The 19,625-nt window shown below is 36.6% G+C and overlaps 1 protein-coding gene across 1 annotated transcript in view; it reads left to right on the top strand.

Annotated features, from left to right (window-relative positions):
• The first annotated feature begins 1,468 nt into the window (after positions 1-1,468).
• Positions 1,469-19,625, top strand: part of LOC116895875 — a 68,950-nt gene continuing 50,793 nt past the window's right edge. The window contains 15 exon segments of the mRNA XM_032896972.1: positions 1,469-1,506; positions 2,068-2,149; positions 5,458-5,535; positions 7,153-7,216; positions 10,019-10,201; positions 12,286-12,464; positions 12,879-13,040; positions 13,999-14,108; positions 14,497-14,686; positions 16,091-16,157; positions 16,160-16,260; positions 16,263-16,336; positions 17,178-17,197; positions 17,233-17,372; positions 18,628-18,786. Of these exon segments, the coding sequence (XP_032752863.1) occupies positions 1,469-1,506; positions 2,068-2,149; positions 5,458-5,535; positions 7,153-7,216; positions 10,019-10,201; positions 12,286-12,464; positions 12,879-13,040; positions 13,999-14,108; positions 14,497-14,686; positions 16,091-16,157; positions 16,160-16,260; positions 16,263-16,336; positions 17,178-17,197; positions 17,233-17,372; positions 18,628-18,786 (1,647 nt within the window).

The raw sequence follows: 19,625 nt of genomic DNA, 5'->3' as shown, positions 1-19,625 counted from the left end.
TATTATGAGAAAAAACAAAGCAAAATGGTTATTACTTAACTAAATCCAGGTAAGAAATATTGAAATAGGTCACTTTCTAAAAATGAAGTTCTGCTTGGATATAGAAATGAATGTGTGCTCCTTTGCTCTGGGGCAGGAAGAACTGGGTCTTACCACAACTCCAACTACCATGCAAATTAAACTAATGGAGATATTTGATTCTCTTTCTAGAAATAAGAAGAAGTTTAAAGTAAAGCATGTCATTCCATTGACTTACCTGTGGATTGGAGATGAAACAGACATATTCAGGACAGACAACAGCCCTGCTTCCAAGACCATTTACCTATATTGGCCAATGGGAAATGCTGTTGTCACCTTTCGGTAAGACATAGATTTCTGATCTGTGATCACAAGAGGATAGCTTCAGAAATTGTGGGTCAAATTAATTGTACATAATTCACTTCCCAGTGAATGAGTATACTCATTCTAAAATTCTCCAATTAAAAAACAATAATCAGGCTATGGCTATTGGTGACCGTTGAAGAATGTGTTTCTAGTAACTTCTTTCACCAAAGACTTTCATCATCCCAAAATGCTTGCAAAACTAGAATCAATTTTATTCTGTCAGTATATAGGAAGACAACTCAATTTTCCCCCTTCTATGATGACCCTAGATTTTCTATACTCTTCACCATATGCATTTCTACATGTAGGTAGGTTCTTTATGTTTTGATTTCTTATGTTCATCAAGACTACACCAGATCTGTGGGGCAGGACAGAAGTCTTCTAATAAGAATGTTGCCAGGACAAGGTGTTACTATATCCTAGACATTCTTCTCCCCAAAATGATCAGGAAAGTTTCAAATTTACATTCTTATCTTTCCTCAGAAGATGTGCTCTGGGCATATTGATATTATGTTGAGTGCAGTTGTGGGAATCAAAGGAATTGTGTAGAATATACCTTCTGCTCTAGACAAGCATACACCAAAATTCAAATTTATTGTTTACATGGAAAGTTCATGCTTACCTCAAATTTGAGCTCTTTTCATTCTTCTGTCCAAACTCTTAGTGGCATCACACAGTTGACTCAAATAACATAAACACAAGTTTTCTGAGAATTCTAAGCTCTGTGAATTTGCTCTTTACATGGAAAAGCATTTGTCATAGACTCTGACAAAAGAGAAGATCACATTTTCTTGCCTCTGAATATTTTCTACTCCTCTGGTAAAATCTCTAAAGATAGTTATTTAATGCTTGGTGTTTCTCCCTTATCAAATATGAGAAGTATTATATTTAGAAATGGTAAAGTGTCATATGACAGCATTTCCAGTCCAAAAAGATAGGCCCTTAAGAAGTGGAGTCATGTGTAGACTACCAAATACAACTATACCATGATTAATGGCCACAAACTTAAGATATTTTTATGCATAATAACCTTAAACATCTTACCATTTATCACAACTCTAATTTTTTTCAATTTTACAGTTCCATGGAAGAGACCATTTGGTGGAACTTCTTTCTACAAAGGTATTTTACTTACGTTCATATTTTAATTCTTGGTGATATAGGACTGGCAGTATGTGTTTCAGTTTCTGTATGTTTATTTGATAGTCTGTCTCAAAATCAGCTGTTAATTAGATGGTGAATGGATAATGCTTTATATTCTCCTGTCCATTGCTTATTTTATTAATTTTGAGGAAGTTCTGCATGTATTATTTCCTCTTTGTATTGGAGTGAACACTACTCTCAAGTCTTAACTTTAAATTTCACTAAGTAGCTGTCACTCTAGCGTACTCATTCCAACCATCTGCTGCTTCGTCCTTTGAGGTCAAGCAGATTTCTGCAATTCTGTTTGTTTCAGACACATCATTTTCAGGACTGGATATACTACTTAGGTCAATGTGCTATTACCTGACTCTGTCTTAGTTTCTAAAACATTTTGAGTGTTCACCAGTTGAATGATAAATATTGATGAACTTATTTTCTTGTATAGAAAGCTAAGATGATTCTGAAAAAACATTAAGGGATTAGTTTGAAAAAAGGTACTAATTCATTTTGCTGTATTGTATGCTATGTTTCATTTGACAGATCCATTCGAGATGCGAAGAAGCAGAACAAAATAGATTTATCCCTGCAGATATCCACTGAGGACATTGCAGGCTGTGACAATGTATGTGAATACAAACGAAAACTACTATTCTAAGTTCATGACTAGGAGAAAGACAGTTTGTAAAGTAATGGAAGATGGAGACATAAGAAGAGCATAGATGGGGAGAGGAAGAGAAGGAGAGAGGGAGAGAGGGAAAGAGAGGGAGAACCTGAGTGAGGGAAAGAGGGAGAGAATTTAGGCAGTATTATGTGGATATTCTGTCTGTATTCCAGGCAGACATAGGACATTCATATGTAATATGGGGAAAACAACATGAAACCAGACTGATTCATGTACTAAAGTTCTGAAAAGAGGAAATAATTTTTGTTAAATCACTGAAAATTGACTCAGATAGTTCCAACAGCATATAATTCCAAATGAAGTATTATTATTACGATTTAACTGCCCCGTCCTGCAGCCTTATTGCTTATGTGTAGACTTGTGTTATGTTTCCATTATTCCTTATTAATCTTAAAATATTTATGACTTTTAAACCATTCTTGTTATATGAGATTATCGTAAAGTTTTACAGTTTCTCTCGATATCTAACTGTTCGGTAATATTTTAGCTCTTTATCTCCATACTGTGTTCCTTCTCTATGGCTGTTACTGTGCAGCCTCACAGCTGCATTTGAACACCAGCTACAAAATCATGCCTTTTTATCATCATATTCATTTGAATAATTCGTCATGAGGGTATCTTTGCACATAACTACTGTTCAAAAATCAAACTTATAAATTTAACAGTGCTGTGTGCGTGTGTGTGTGTGTGTGTGTGTGTGTTCATCTTTGTGTACAGTGTTTAGGATAAAACTCACAACATCACACATACTATACAGTAGTTCTATCATTGAGTTAGATTTAAGGATCTATTGAATAACTGTCTATTTTTTAATGCTTATATTATTGTCTACTTTCCAGTATTGGGTTTAGTGCTGATCAAAAATTTAACTACTTTGTAGCACATAGAGCATTGAAGATATTTGTACTGTAAATCAGAATAGACTGTGGCTCAGGAATCACCATCTCTGTCTTCCACAATTAGCAAAATGGGTATGAAATGGACCTAGAGTCACTGTTCTAACACGTCACTGTGGATACTGTGAAAATAATGACGACATTTTAGATCACCAAGCAATTTCTTCTTCTTACCAAGTCTACGTTATACAAAACAGTAATTAAATATAGTATAAAAGAAATTTCGAGTCAGTGACATGAATCAGGAAACAATCACTAACTTGGCTGACCATTTGTGCCCTCAGCACACTGAAGAGTAGAAGAGCACAGCATCCCATAGGGAAATGTTCTCTTGCCTCTGCTGTTTAACTTCAGCTGTGGCAAACGCTTAGCATTGTACATGAACAATATTTCTAATGATGTTCAACACTATTGTGACTTAGATCCAATTCCTTTAAAATGAACACTTTTACTAATTTTCTCCCATGACTCTAGTGCTTTAATATTTTATCATCCTATAATTACTGAATACATTTTGTGTGGTTCAGAAGATTGGAATACACAATTTTTAGTTTTTATTCATGTTATGCTAATTTTTATTTCCTTTTTGTACTTTAAGATATATTATCAGATCATCAAAACATTCTTCTACCTTTTTTTTTTATTAACTTGAGTATTTCTTATTTACATTTCAAGAGATATTCCCCTTCCTGGTTTCCGGGCCAACATCCCCCTAACCCCTCCACCTCCCATTCCTTATGGGTGTTCCCCTCCCCATCCTCCCCCCATTGCAGCCCTGCCCCCAACAATCACGTCCACTGGGGGTTCAGTCTTACCAGGACCCAGAGCTTCCCCTTACACTGGTGATCTTACTAGGATATTCATTGCTACCTATGAGGTCAGAGTCCAGGGTCAGTCCATGTACAGTCTTTAGGTAGTGGCTTAGTCCCTGGAAGCTCTGGTTGCTTGGCATTGTTGTTCAAATGGGGTCTCGAGCCCCTTCATGCTTTCCAGTTCTTTCTCTGATTCCTTCCACGGGGGTCCTGTTCTCAGTTCAGTGGTTTGCTCCTGGCATTCGCCTCTGTATTTGCTATATTCTGGCTGTGTCTCTCAGGAGCGATCTACATCTGGCTCCTGTCTCCCTGCACTTCTTTGCTTCATCCATCTTGTCTAATTGGATGGCTGTATATGTATGGGCCACATGTGGGGCAGGCTCTGAATGGTTGTTCCTTCAGCCTCTGTTCTAAATTTGCCTCCTTATTCTCTTCCAAGGCTATTCTTGTTCCCCTTTTAAAGAAGGAGTGAAGCATTCACATTTTGATCATCTGTCTTGAGATTCATGTGTTCTAGGCATCTAGGGTAATATAAGCATTTGGGCTAATAGCCACTTATCAATGAGTACATACCATGCGTGTTTCTCTGTGATTGGGTTACCTCACTCAGGATGATATTTTCCAGTTCCAACCATTTGCCTACGAATTTCATAAAGTCATTGTTTTTGATAGATGAGTAATATTCCATTGTGTAGATGTACCACATTTTCTGTATCCATTCCTCTGTTGAAGGGCATCTGGGTTCTTTCCAGCTTCTGGCTATTATAAATAAGGCTGCTATGAACATAGTGGTTCATGTGTCTTTGTTATATGTTGGGGCATTTTTGGGTATATGCCCAAGAGAGGTATAGCTGGATCCTCAGGCAGTTCAATGTCCAATTTTCTGAGGAACCTCCAGAGTGATTTCCAGAATGGTTGTACCAGTCTGCAATCCCACCAACGATGGAGGAGTGTTCCTCTTTCTCCGCATCCTCGCCAGCATTTGCTGTCACCTAAGTTTTTGATCTTAGCCATTCTCACTGGTGTGAGGTAAAATCTCAGGGTTGTTTTGATTTGCATTTCCCTTATGACTGAAGATGTTGAACTAATTTTAATTATTATAAAAATAATTATGCTGCTTCTCATCCTCATTACCCTAGAACTATGCACACGTAGCCAAGGAGTAAGGATCTAATGATGGAAGTCTACTTGGGAGGAAGGAAATTTGTCTTCTCCCTTTTTAAGGGCCCTCCCTGACTAACTTCTGCCATAATTAAAGAAAAATCAGGATGCTGAGCTCCAGCAACCATGCTGTCTAAGTCACCCTTTATCATACACAACCTGTGACATTTATGTTTGATATCTCAGTTCCCAAGTATTAATTTTAAGATAAATATATTAGAGAGAGTGTCTTCCAGACTTATCTCATGGGAAGAAAATGTTATATATTAGAGGAGTTTGTCACAGATTATAAGTTTTAAAAAGATTAGATCATAGTAAATTTTCATCATGAGCTTTCACGTTATTTTAAAGCATTTTTTTCTCTCTGCACGTTCTATAGCCTCTATATGTAACAGCAACAAACTTCGATACAGTGAATGACATAATCAGCAAGTTACTGCCAATGATGAGAAAACATGTAAGTTACTTTCAGTCTACTTTGAGTTAAAATGGAATTTTGCTTTTGAGATTCACATATGTGAAAATGTGTATATACAGCAGAAATATGATCACTATACATTGATATATCATATTTGACAAGTGCTACATTTTTAACCTGAAGGTATTGAAGACATAATAATAGTCCTTTGAGTGACATTTTTTCTTAAATTCGTGTCTAGTTTTCTGTGATTTAATGAACTCATAGCCTAATGCTTTGAGCTATATGTTTAGATTCACTAGATAATAAAATTTATACTAAATGGTGATTAATCTGTCATATGCTCACACCTAATTTAACGGATACCAATGTTACAGGGAAGAGATTTCTTTCGTCTTTGCTTCTCTTTCTCTTTCTTTTTTTTTAAATTAGACTATGCTCCCTATTTGGGATATAATTCTGTCGTCTTGCCCATTTCTTCTTGTTGTTTTTATCTCTCTGTCTGAAGGTGTAAGTGTATACATGTTCTGGTGTGTTTTATTTTAACTTTGAATAAGTCTTTAATGAATGTGCATCTGTTTTTATATTCTTTCTGCATACATATGTGTATATATCTTTGTTTTTCTATTTTGAAATGTGCATGTGTATCTCTGTTTAACTGTGTATGTATGAGTGATGCAATGGGTTTGTGTGTACGTGTCTATCACTTTCTGTGAGTTTGTAAAATGAGAATCTCCATGATGCTCTGTCTCTCTCTATGCTCCACTCCCTCTCCCTTGCTCCCACTCTCTCTCACACTTTTTCTCTTTCTGCTTCATTATCACCTCTCTGTGTATGTTGGGGTGTGGATGGGTAGTTGGTGGTGTGTCTGCTTGTATGATTTTTGTCTCCAGTATAATACTTAAAATCTATATGGGGCAATGTCATTGGTTTTAAATAGGAGTCTAAAAGAAAATAAAATTAACAATACTGGTTAGAGCCACTCCTGGGTGGTGCTCATCATTCAACAGAATGTTCTATTCCGATGATCGTTTCAAATGGATCCATAACACTTTGTGCAGTGAATACGTTCTAAACCTTCTTTCCAGCATTGCATCTATTTTCCAGAATAGACCCATGTCCTTCGTCTCCACAGACAGGAATCTCACATTGAAAACCAAAAGCATTTTTCCCTTCTAGGTACCGTCAAAGACTCTCTGTTTTTGACTATTTTGTTCACTGTTGTCTAAGTTATCATATCTTTCAAATGTTCCTTTGCTAAAGTCATCATAGTCACCATGAATATATGCATCTGTGAGCACTAGGTTGTGTGCTCGTGTTAAGTTGAAGTTGAATATTCCTCGCTCAGTATGCACAGATGTAAGAAATTACATAATAATATTTGTCTTGTTTAGTACTAATGGCTGAATGCAACTTCTTATTTTACTGTGGATCAGTAGATCAAGGTTCCATCCAGGAGGAAAGGCAAGTAACCAAAGGTTTTCTCCTGAAATCAGTCCTGTTTGCTCAAACCTGTGTTCAGAAGACATATCATTAATACTGGTCTAAATAATTTCCCTGCTACAGAGCTAGATATGAAAAGTAAAGGAAATTGCTAGACTCTTCAAGTCTCTGGTGTCAGCTTATTTGTGATGGTTGCTTCTTTTTGCCTTCCAGAACATTGAAGAGTATCAACTGTGGTTCTGTCCTCGCCCTGGGGAAGCTCCAAGAGCACTCCAAGGTAATAACAGGGTAATCTAAAGAGGGACTAGCTGAGTTTGGTGAATTCTCAATGTGTCCATATTTTGTCTTTTACTTAAACACTAAAACAAAATGACTTAAACAAAATGTCATTCATTTAAATCATAATTAATAACTAATATGACCTTCAGACACAGGATAACATCTCATAAGCAACATTCTGACAATGACAGGAATTTTTCTGTGCTTTTCTTTTTGTAAAACTGAATTTTCCTAAAAAGGCCAACAAAACAAAACTTTAGGCATCTTCTTTCTGGAGAAAACAATTAAAAAAATCATTTGGTGATCATTACAGAAAATCCTCCTAGCTAGAGAGATATCTCAAGGATTTCCATCACTCACATGGTAGCTCACAACCGTCTATAACTCCAGTTTCAGGGGATTTAATTCCCACATCTGACCTGCATACACACCAAGTGCAACATTGTAAACAGGTATTTATGTGAGCAAAGGACTTACACACAGAAACAAGTTTAAATCTAAAATGTAATATCTTCAATTTTTTCTATTTATTCCAAATTATATAGATTGTTTTGTAATGAATAGTATAAATGTAGCCATTTCTCTGAATCCGTGTAAAATATTCAGTTGACATCTCATAGGACAAGTAATTCTGTAACTGGATGTGAAATCATATATTGATTTCGGGAGACAGCCTGACTTAACCTCAGCTACTCTATTTATTGCCTTCTTTTATTTCAACACAAGATTATTGCCAAATAAATAATGTTAATAGAATTATCAGAAAAGATTGAATAAGAATTAAAAATCTGAGATCACCAAGTGTGCTTGCAAACCTGGTCTTTTCAACATCATTAGATGGTCTTTTTACATCATTAGAATCCTATTTTACTTGTCAAGCTTAATATTAAGCAATTTAAAGATTTCACACTCTATACATAAAATACATATGAACACTAATTTTCTTCACAAAAATAATTCTTATGTCCTATACTAGCAACTTAAAAGCACAATGAAAAGCCTAGACCAAAAAGGAGAGAACCAACCAAAGAGAAGAAGACAGCCGGAAATAATATCAGGTCTGAAATCAATTAGAAACAGATTCCATAAAACCAAGATTTGGTTCTTTGAGAAAATCACAAGACACATAAACTTAAAGTGACTAAAAGTCTCAGAAATCATATGCAGATTTCCAAAATCATAAATGAGAAGAGAGATAAAACAGAAATTGCTGAAATTAAAAAAAATCATTAGGATTTAGTACAACGATTATACTTGACAAAACATAAAAATCTGGCCTGAATGGGAGAGCATGCTCTTTTTTTTTCTTTTTTCTTTTTCTTTTTTTGTTTATTAACCTGAGTATTTCTTATTTACATATCGATTGCTATTCCCTTTCCTTTTTTCTGGGCCAACATCCCACTAACCCATTTTCGTCCCCTTCTATCTGACTGTTCCCCTCCCCATGCTCCCCACATTGCCACCCTCCTCCCAACAATCACATTCTTTGGGATTTCAGTCTTAGCAGGACCAAGGGCTTCCCCACCACTGGTGCTCTTACTAGGCTATTCATTGCTACCTATGAGATTGGAGCCCAGGTTCAGTCCATGTATAGTCTTTTGTTAGTGGCTTAGTCCTTGGAAGCTCTGTTTGATTGTCATTGTGGTTCATATGGGGTTTCGAGCCTTTTCAAGCTCTTCCAGTCCTTTCTCTGATTCCTTCAACGGGGGTCCCATTCTCAGTTCAGTGGTTTGCTGCTGACATTTGCCTACGTATTTGCTGTATTTTGGCTTTGTCTCTCATGAGAGATCTACATCCAGTTACTGTCAGTCTGCACTACTTTGCTTCATGCATCTTGTCTAATTGGGTGACTGTATATGTATGGGCCACATGTGGGGTAGGCTCTGAATGGGTGTTCCTTCTGCCTCTGTTTTAATCTTTGCCTCCCTATTCCCTGCCAAGGGTATTTTTGTTCCCCTTTCAAAGAAGGAGTGAAGCATTCGCATATTGATCATCCGTCTTGAGTTTCATGTGTTCTGTGCATCTAGGGCAGTTCAAGCATTTGAGCTAATAGCCACTTATCAGTGAGTTCATACAATTGTGTGTTTTTGTGTGATTGGGTTACCTCACTCAGTATGATAATTTCCACTTCCCTCCATTGCCTATGAATTTCATAAAGTCATTGTTTTCGATAGCTGAGTAATATTCCTCCGTGGAAGGGCATCTGTGTTGTTTCCAGCTTCCTGCTATTATAAATAAGGCTGCTATGAACATAGTGGAGCATGTGTCTTTGGTATATGTTGGGGAATCTTTTGGGTATGTGCCCAAGAGAGGTAAGTCTGGGTCCTCAGAAAATTGGTCCTGTCCAATTTTCTGAATAAACTCCAGACTGATTTCCAGAATGGTTGTGCTCTTAAATCTGCCAAAATTTATGTCACTTGAAGGAACATCTTCTTTATGAGGTAGAACTTCACATTTATGCTCCGACAGGCATGTCTTCAAACTTTTACAGCAGAATAGAACAAAAGTCCCTCTAATACATTGCACTGCTAGGTCTATATTCTGTAAAGAAAGTGGCACACAAATTTTTCTCATCATTGTTTTTAGAGTTCTCAGCTTACTTAATTATAGTGTCTCTGTAAGGGTTCTAAGGTTCTAGTGTGCACAGTCTACATTATCCAGAAGAAGAAGAAGGAAGAGGACTAGGAGTAAGAGGAGAAATATTAAGAGGAGAAATACAGCAAAGCATTCGAAATTGTATCAGGAAGTTTGCCCATATTCACTTACATTGGTTACAATTCATGTTTTTTTTTTCTCATAGGAAATGAGTATCCACATGACATTATAATGATAAATATTCAAAAGAACTTCAGTTCACGGGACTTAAGAAACTTTGCCGCTTTCCCTTCCCTACCTGGGCTGATCATGAAATACCTAAATGCTGATGCACGGGGGCAATTCATCTTAAGGCCCAGAAACTCAGCCAGAAGCCAAAAGCAAAAAAGTGAGTCTGGCATCTTCTTTCGGGTGGCTTTTCTTAGTTCCCATTTTAAATTGTCATAAATATCGCATCATAGCATCATTTCCTTTCTTGGGAGTGGGTCACTGTACTAAACAAAATAAAAACTAAAAAATATGTTCCAGGTCCAAATGAACAGAACTCTAAATTCTGATGTAAAGACTAGGCTTGGTTATAGGGAGAACGTTTCATTTTTTTCCAGGCACCATAAATTGGTATATCAAGCACTGTGTGTACACATTTTTTTTCCTATGAGAATTGCAGGTCTAAGCCATGAATCATGATACGTTGCCCATCATGTGATTGTTTGATTAGACCCAAATTTGCTTATGAACTGCATTTTGACAAACGATTGCAATGAAAGCTACATAATAAAAGTAGACTTATGGGATTAAAGATAATCTGTTGCAGGGTTGAATAGAAATTAATTTAGGCTTTTAGCCAACTCTCTAATCTCACTTCAAAATCTATAAAAATATACTTTATAACTATATCTGGTATCAAAATGATACTAAAATAGATAGACTGGGCATTTTGAATTTTTTTTAAATATTTTTCAAAGGATAGAATTCTTTTAAAATTTCTCCTCACTCTCTTTTCTTGGAAACCTCCCACTTTCACACTTGATTTCTTTTAAATTTTGTCTTTTTATTTTTTCTTAATTATTCTATTTACTTTGAAATATTCTTCCCTTCCTGGTCCACCCCTATGAAAAACCAACCTCATACCTCTGTCCCTTTGCCTCTTAGAGGGTGCTACCCCACCAACCTTCCTACTCCCACCTCACCCATCTATCCTCCCCTTCTCTGTGTCATCAAGCCGTCACAGGAGCCAGGACATCCCTTCCCCTTGAAGACAGATAAGATAAGATCTGCTAAATACATAGCAGGGGCCACAGACTGGCAACGTATGCCCTTGGGTTATTAGCTAAGAACCAGGGAGCTCTGAGGTCAAGTAAATTAATATTATTGTCCCTCTTATGGGGTTGCTATTCCTTACTAGTCCTTCATTCCTTCCCTTAATTCGTCCAATGTGGAACCAGGGTTCAGTCTGATAGTTGCCTGTAAGTATCTGCATCTGTCTCAGTCAGATGTTGATAGATCCTCTCAGAGGATAGCCATGTCAGGTACTTGCCTCCAAGCCTATCTTTGCATCAGCAAGATTATCATGTTTTAGTGTCTATAAAAAGGATGGACCGGAAGTTTAGGCAAGTTCAATAGGGCCTTTCCTTCAGTCTCTGCTCCCATTTCTGTCCCTGCATTTCTTTTAGACAGAAACAATTCTGAGTCAAAAATTTTGAAATGTGTTTTGGTATACATATATATAAGTACACCCAAACATACACACAAACACACACACATACACACATACACAAATACACACTCACTCACACACAAACATACACACACACACTCACACACAAACACTGATTGAGATACATTTGTCAGTCTATATAATATTACTTGTGATTTCTGCCCTCCTGATTTTGCCTTAGAAAGCCAGGAAGACAATATGTTCTACAGTGATGAAGGCTATCAATATTCTAACAGAAAACTCAGAAGGGAAAAAGAAACTAGAATTTCAGCTGTATTCTTACACTAAAATATATAGTCATAGATATTTTCTCATGGGGGGACGTACTGCTGCTAAAATAAACTTAACAATGGTTCTTGAAAATGCTGAACAAAAAACGAAGGATAAAAAGACCTTAGTAAACAGAAAATTTTTAAATGTGAATAAAGGCAGGACGTCAATGAAAATGGATGTGACTACTGAAGCAATAGTCTATACATATTTCAGGGTGCTTGTTCAACCAAGGTGTCTAGTATTTCATGATGCACTGTGGAGTAAGACAGAATTATCTTGTGGGAATTCCTCTAGAGAACTTTAGACCATGTCTTAGAGACATCACTAAGATTAATAACAGTGTAGGTTATATGGGAAGAAGGCTGCATAAACACAACAGAATTATTAACCTATAAATAGGGACATTTTGTAATTGAAATTAGTTTTGTAAAAGATCTGTATAAATTGTATTATCCCATGTAATGATCTCAACTCCTGATCAGATATGAAGGAAAAGACTCTAAAGAAACAAAGAACTTCTGCATCATCATGGTGGCACAGCATCTGTGTGCCTCGCCCAGACCAAATATGCACCACCCAAAAAGTTAACAATGGAGGAAAACTGTTTGGAAGAGAACTCGGTTCCATTTGTCAGGATGGCAACCTGCCCTCGGCAATTCTGGTATGTCTCCTATGGTTCTTCTCTGGCTCTCCTAAGACAAAAATCCTGCTTCTTAAATACCTGACCCCTTCACTTCTGTCTCCATGTGGAGTAAAAATTGTGTCTCAAATCATTGGCTTTCAAACAGGAAGATGAGAGAGGGTTATTCAGGAATGATCTATTGGAAATGCTGGATTTAATCCCTTAACAATTTTGTAAAATGTGATGAAAAGCAATGTTGCCTGAACTTTAAGGATTAACATTAGGGTTGGATGTTTACAACAAAAGATTGAGGCACCAAACCAGCTTGAGGTCCTGGGTGTCCATGCAAGTACTTGAACTGCACCTGTGCATACCATTTGTCTGGTTCTCACGGAGCCAATAATGCTCTGTGCTGCACAAAGTCTGACAGATATTTCCGTATCTACTTCTCAGGACATGCTGTCCCTACTAAAAAGGGAAGGGCCCACAACCGAGGGTGTCTTTCTAGTACGTCCGAGTACAACATTGTGCCAAACAATAAAAGACAAATTGGATTCAGAAGAAGAGGTGGACATGAACAAGCAATCAGTGCACGTAGTTTCCTGGATCTTTAAGGTAGGGAAAGTCCCTCCATCATCCCCCCTCAGGATTCCTGAGTCTATGGGATTAGTGCTCTTCTCTTTGTATTCACTTGAGTGACAATAGATACGCAGGAGAGAAATATGGTAAGCTCAAAGTCTCCTGTGTTAGTGTTGATGATGTGGATGATGTTTGTTCAGAAATTATTTAAGCAATGCTATTTTTCGGTTATCAAATGTGAGCCCTCCCCTCATTTCTAGGAGACCCAATCTCAAAGCAAATGTCCTTATCCTCTGGTAAACAATCTTTGTGACTCTCTTAACCAATGCACAGAGCCCCAGTTCAGGAGTGAGTATGTATGTGTATAAACTGTGGCTCAGAGCCCAGGATATGTTGTTCATAGTGCCTTCCACAGCTGTAGTTTTTGCTCACAGTCTCCAGCCATTGCAAAGAGAACTTTTTTGATGGGCAAGGGCTATATTATCTGTGAATATTCATTAAATATTTATAATAGAGTTAGAATTCACACTTGTGTAATGAAATAGGGCAGGGCATTCTGTAAAAACCCTGACCACACGTTCTTCCATGCTTCCAGTACCAGACATGGCTTTCTGCTCTTGAGAAATCAGATAATAGTTTCTATGGTTGCTTTTGTTGTGGTTACCATAATTGTATGTTTCTCTCATTTAAAATAGTTTTCAAGCTGAAATATTGGTTGCCTATATGTGCTAGCTTGCTCAGCTGTCCACTAGAGGAATGTTGAGCTAAGGAAAGTTGTTTCTATAGTCCAAGAAAATCTGAAAATCTACTCTTTGGTTTCTAGTTTGAATAGATGAAACTCACTGAACCAATATATCGTGGAACATTCTAAGTAGGGGAAATTCGGAGAGCTATGAAGAAAGTTAGAATTAATGTGAAATTTACAGTTGAATGCATTTTGAATAATTTCCGTGATTAATTTTTTTCCATGAAATAATTGTCCTCTCTCTTCAAGGACTTCCTCAAAAACATCGAGGGAAGTCTGATGACCTCAAAACTGTATGATGAGTGGATTGCTGTAACGAAAAAAGTTGATGAGGAAGAGAAATTAGCTGCAGTGCAGAGGTAATTGTTGGCAAACTCTGTGAACAACATCAACAAAATAGAAGTAATATTTGCTTATACATTAGAGATAATAGATCACAGAAATATTTACTAAAAACATTGACAAACAGCAAAACGTTTCAATTGTTCACAAACACAAAAGACACGTTCAAAAGGGTAGTGTGTGTTACCGGCAGAATTAAAGTAGCCAAGGCTTATTATCTTACCTTCACATTCTAATTAGATTTGTCTTTTTTTCTGAACTGGATTAATATTTCAAGCAATAATTGAGTAAAATTCTTTCATCTTATTTTCAGAGGATCGAGCAATCGATTCTATTACTCTGTTCCCTTCATTCATATTGAGAAATTGAGTGTACTTGTTTAAAAATAACTCTCTCTATGTTCAGTCTTTTAGATAAACTGCCACCTGCAAATGCTGTGCTTCTGAGGCAATTTTTTCAAATATTATATGAAATTAAAAGTAATTCTCTTGTGACTGAAATGTCTTCTTACCATCTATCTGTTGGGATAGCCCCATGCCTCTTATTCATGCCCAGCTCCTGCAATAATGGAAGGACAAAAGACATTGCCAAAAAGGTAATGCCTAGCTTTGATAAGCCTTTACAATAAAAAAGGGAAAACACTATTATCCTGAGCATCTGGGTTATTTTGTTGTGGTGGTTGATTGTTTTGATTTTGGTATTGTTTCATTTTGTAAAGTAAGTACAGCTTTGAACCGAGTTCTTCTGCGGGGAAGGAATCATTGGTGAATTTTACCTAAAACACAAATGGGTATTTGAGCTCAGTGACTCAGTCTTTAGTGGTCATTTAGAATATCCTAGACTCACCCAGTGAAAACAAATGCTGTGAAATGATACAAAAAGTAACAATTCTGGATATTGGGTCAGCAAAACAGACTTAATTCTGATAGAATCAGTGTAGAATGTGTGAAATTCTACTAGCTTTCAAGGTGGTTTCCCCAACAAAACAGAGACAATGCAATTTGGATTGCTTTAATCAGATATGGTCATTAGGACTCCTGATTAATGTGAGTAAATATACCCTTGGGCTCTGGATGCTGGTTATGATTGGTTTAGAGAAGTGATTGAGTATACTCTTCTCTGTTAGCCACCTTTCCAATACTATAATGAAATATCAAAATGTATATAATATAGTGATCGAATGGTTATATTGATTCCTAAGCATTTGAGTTTCTGATTCATTGTTAATTAACCAATTGTCCTTGGACCTCTAAGGATCATGTTGTAAAACAGCCCAAGTAAGAAACAATAATATTCCTCATATTGTGTAGAATCAAAGATCAGGAGGAAAAGATAGGGTCCCTAAGTACCTGCAATTGTAGATCCATAATTATCCCATTTCCTCCAAGAAGAACTTAATTGAAATACCTCCAAATATAATGAACCATAAGATCAAGAATTTACCATTAGTTCTTCACTAAGTCATCGCTGTTTCAAAATTAAGTAATTAAGGATATATGAAGAAATGACACTTACAGTGAGATATTGATGCAGCTGTTACCATTGCACTGTACTGAGACATGGGAATGAAACTGCTCAGATGGGTTTGACTGTCTCTGGCTTTTTAGGCAGCCCATGGGAACTTTCAGTAAGATGGGGCCCGCATTTCCCTCCATAGTTCTGCCTTTCTATGAGCATCCTTACAATCATGCTCACACATGGATGTATCAAATGGAACCAAAGCTATTTCAGTGGACAGTATGCATCACATACTGGCCATCACAATATAGAACCTGGAAATCATCCTCTTATATAACATTGCACTGTGATGACCACACTTGTACGTTTGATCTCACAATCTTTTAAATTTATGACAAAGCCAGCCCCTATACTTTCTAATAGCTAACTTTATGTCAGAATTTTGAACTACACATTTTTTTCTCCAAGACTAATAAGGAAAATGTGATTTGCAGCCAGACAACTAACAGAGACACTCTGTGTTTACCCTCTTTTAACACAGATTTCTCTGGTAACATTTATGATCGAAAACTGTCCAAAAAATTTTTGGAGAGGATGCATGGTTGCAGTGTCGATGAAACATCCCTATCTCATCCTCCCGGAGCCAAGTCCTCATGTTCCCAGAACACTGCAACAAATATCAGAAACGTGAAGGAAACCAAACGTGGACTGAGAGCAGCTGCCCCACTAAGAGGACATGCACTCCTGACTGCAAATGCACTGCCAGGAACCAGCTGCCCTCTTCCCTGTAAACATTCTAGGCCTTCTAGGTGTGTATAGCTTGTTCTACTGAAGGATTTCCTGAAGGATGTGAAAAAAATTTCACCTATGCATTATAAGCATTATCCCATTATAAGAAGTTGCCTCCTAATTTAAGTACCTCTTTCCACTGTTCCTTACATTATATTAGAGGTTAATCCAGCAATGAGATTAAATAATTAAGGATATATAAATAAAGGACACTTACAGTGAAAAATGAGTCCTAACATAGATTCTTAAAGGAAGTAGCAACTCAATAGCAAATTGGGTGTTCTCTATATAACAGCTCCGGTTGTCATGGAACTTGCTTTATGTACCAGAATGACCTCAAATTCACAGAGATCCTCTTGGCTCTTCTTTCTGAGGTCTGGGAATATAGGCATGTGCTACTATGCTAGTCTCTTATGAAAATCTGAATATATAGCATAATATACCCATATTGTTGACATAGACACTATGATCTGAGATTTGAGCTCACAGATCAGTGGAGAAAGCCAAGGGTTGTAACAGAACTGTACTTAGGCAAATTGTGTTAGGAAATACAGATACTGCTATTAATTTACTGTTGTCAATGGCAGTCAGAGTGTTACACAGGGGGATAAAAAGACTGGTACTATGTGACTGTTAGATTCTAATATTTGTATGCATAGCTTTCAATGCAAACACAAGAAATTGATGTTTATCCCATAAGTATGGGACATATACAACTATATATCCAGTGACTTACAAAGCAAGATCATATTAAATGTTATAATATTAATTAGTTATTTTCTGTGTGTTTGTGGTATTACATAAGGCCTGTAGGACTTAAACTGAAAGAGTCTGCTAAGGCTAAATGAGGGCTAAATCAGTTCAGTTAAAACAATTATTTCCCTTCTTTCTTAGATTCAGAGAAAAGTGAAGGAAATGTATATACCAACCAATCAATACCTTTGCTTAGACTACCACAAGCACCAAAGAAAAGTTTGTTTGGCAAACCTCTTGTGAGAATTTTTGAAGGCAAAAGCCTGCCTACTCCAATATTTGTGAGTATCATTTGGGGTTTCTACAGCAACTTTGTTCTCACTAAGCTGTTCTACCTAACTGATGAATGTTTATATAACTTATCCATGAGGGCAAGATCAGTTTCAAGTAAAATAAGTTCCCTAAAAGTTTGAATTATGTAATGAAAAGAAATGTAAAAAAAGAAAGAGAAATAGTATTCCCATGTTTTACAGTTTTGCATCCAAGATCCAACCCCACCAGCTTGTTGGAAGAAGTGGGTCTATGGAAGTGCCCCACTGATTACCCAACTGTAAAATCTTACAGTTTCTCTATGACTCCATGTCACTCTTGAGTCAATCCCTTAATATCGTTGCTATGAGATTAATCAATCTTTTATAATTACAAATATCTCTAGACTTTTACTTTAAACTATCAATGGATTAGCTTTTGCTATGTATTAACACCTTTTATCCTAATAGAGTATATTTAAATGTCGCCTAATATACCATAATCTATTTTAAAGTAGTTACGAAACTTCTTTTGTAATATATATTTACTGTCCAACATCTATTTTTGCACTATAGCTATGCTAGAAATTTAAGCTGTGTGTGAACAAATTTAGCGTGTCAGATACATGAGCATTACTGCTCAGTTCTTATGTATTTTAGAGCAGAATTTTCTGATGACCATGTTTTTAATCATGTAATCTATTGAAGATACAGAAAATATGGGGTAAATCTATATATGGTAGTCATTTTTACAGGGTAAAATTATGGAAGAATGAATGACATTGCTTGGGTTCTTAAATATGACAGCATCGTTAGACATAGGTAAAAATAAGAGGTCACAGAAAAAGAAAATAAAAGTTGTAGATGTATAGTGAAAAAAGAATTTCTTAAAAACACAAAAGTTAAGATTTGTAATAGAGGCCAAGACAGAAAGGAAATAAAAGTGATTTGATGTCGGAAAGGGAAATATTCCAATAGTTACTTAGGATGGCATGCTTGAGAAGGATATACATAGAAGGAATCAAAAAGTAATGAAGGACCATTCACCAAAATGATTCGGGGAACAGAAGTCCAATAAAAACTGTAATATTTCATATTGTGAAAAAATGGATTAGGGAAGAAAATGTATATGTTAGCTAAAACAAAAAAAGGTCAATGACTTGTTCATTCTTCTCATTTATAGCTCTGCATCCAAAACTGCCATTGCTCAGGTTAACAATAAATGACATAAATGTTCTTCAGATGTGTGGACCTCTAATAATAACAAGCTTCTCCTTATCCCACACAGGATATGTTTTCCATAATTGCAGAGAATGGACAAGATTCTGATCACATATTTAATACGGTATCTGAAATTTCACACTGGTCCCTGAGGGACAGGATTGAAAATGCCGAACACATAAACTGGCATGAAGAAGACGTTCTAGTTATAGCATCCGTACTAATGGTAAGGAAAGTTTTCACATAACCAACATTAAACATCCCTTTAGAGATGCATATGTGCTTTCTGTCCTTGAGATTACATGATGACTGATTCCTGGAACTATGAACCCTTGACACATGACCTCTGTAGCTTTTCCTAAGGAGTTCCTGTCTCCTTCAGGGCATGGAATCCTTCCCCCATTTCTTCCATACAAGTACTCGATTGATCCCTAAGATCCAATGATTGGCTGTGGCTCCTCATAACCTATTTCAGTCAGATGCTGGGTGGAGCCTTTCAGAGGGCAGTTATGATAGGTCCCTGTCTGGATGTTCCACATAGGAGCTGGCTTTTTTCAAGGCAGAGGTCTTTGGGCTTGGGAGTTGAGTATAGAACTGAGGTTGCAAGTAGAAGTGTGGACTAGAAGCGAGGAGAGACAATTTGAAAGGGCAGTAGTTTTGTTTCATTGCTATAGCAACTAGGACTCTGCTTCTTTAATTCTAGTTGTAGGTAAGAAAATACAAGATCATACATATAGGTTCCACTTTTGAGCTTAGATTTTGGGGAGATGACAGTTTGGGAATCTTTTATGGAAGTAGGCCCTCAACCAGGGAATCTCAATCTTTCTAATCCAGAAACACTAATATATTTCCTGATGGTTTTGTGACTCTTAACCATTACTTCATTTGACTTCTCTTCATAATTAAAATTTTGCTACTGATATGAATAATAAATGAAATGGATAGATTTTCTTATATACAAGATACATGATATGTTGCCTCAAAATGATTATGACACCCAAGTTGAAAATCACTGGTCTAAACTGCTAGTTTTAAACAAAATTACATTGAACATTAATTTTTTGC

This window comes from Rattus rattus, chromosome 3 (genome assembly GCF_011064425.1).
Source record: "Rattus rattus isolate New Zealand chromosome 3, Rrattus_CSIRO_v1, whole genome shotgun sequence".
NCBI classification, from domain to species: Eukaryota; Metazoa; Chordata; class Mammalia; order Rodentia; family Muridae; genus Rattus; species Rattus rattus.
This window is presented reverse-complemented; position numbering and strand designations above follow the sequence as displayed.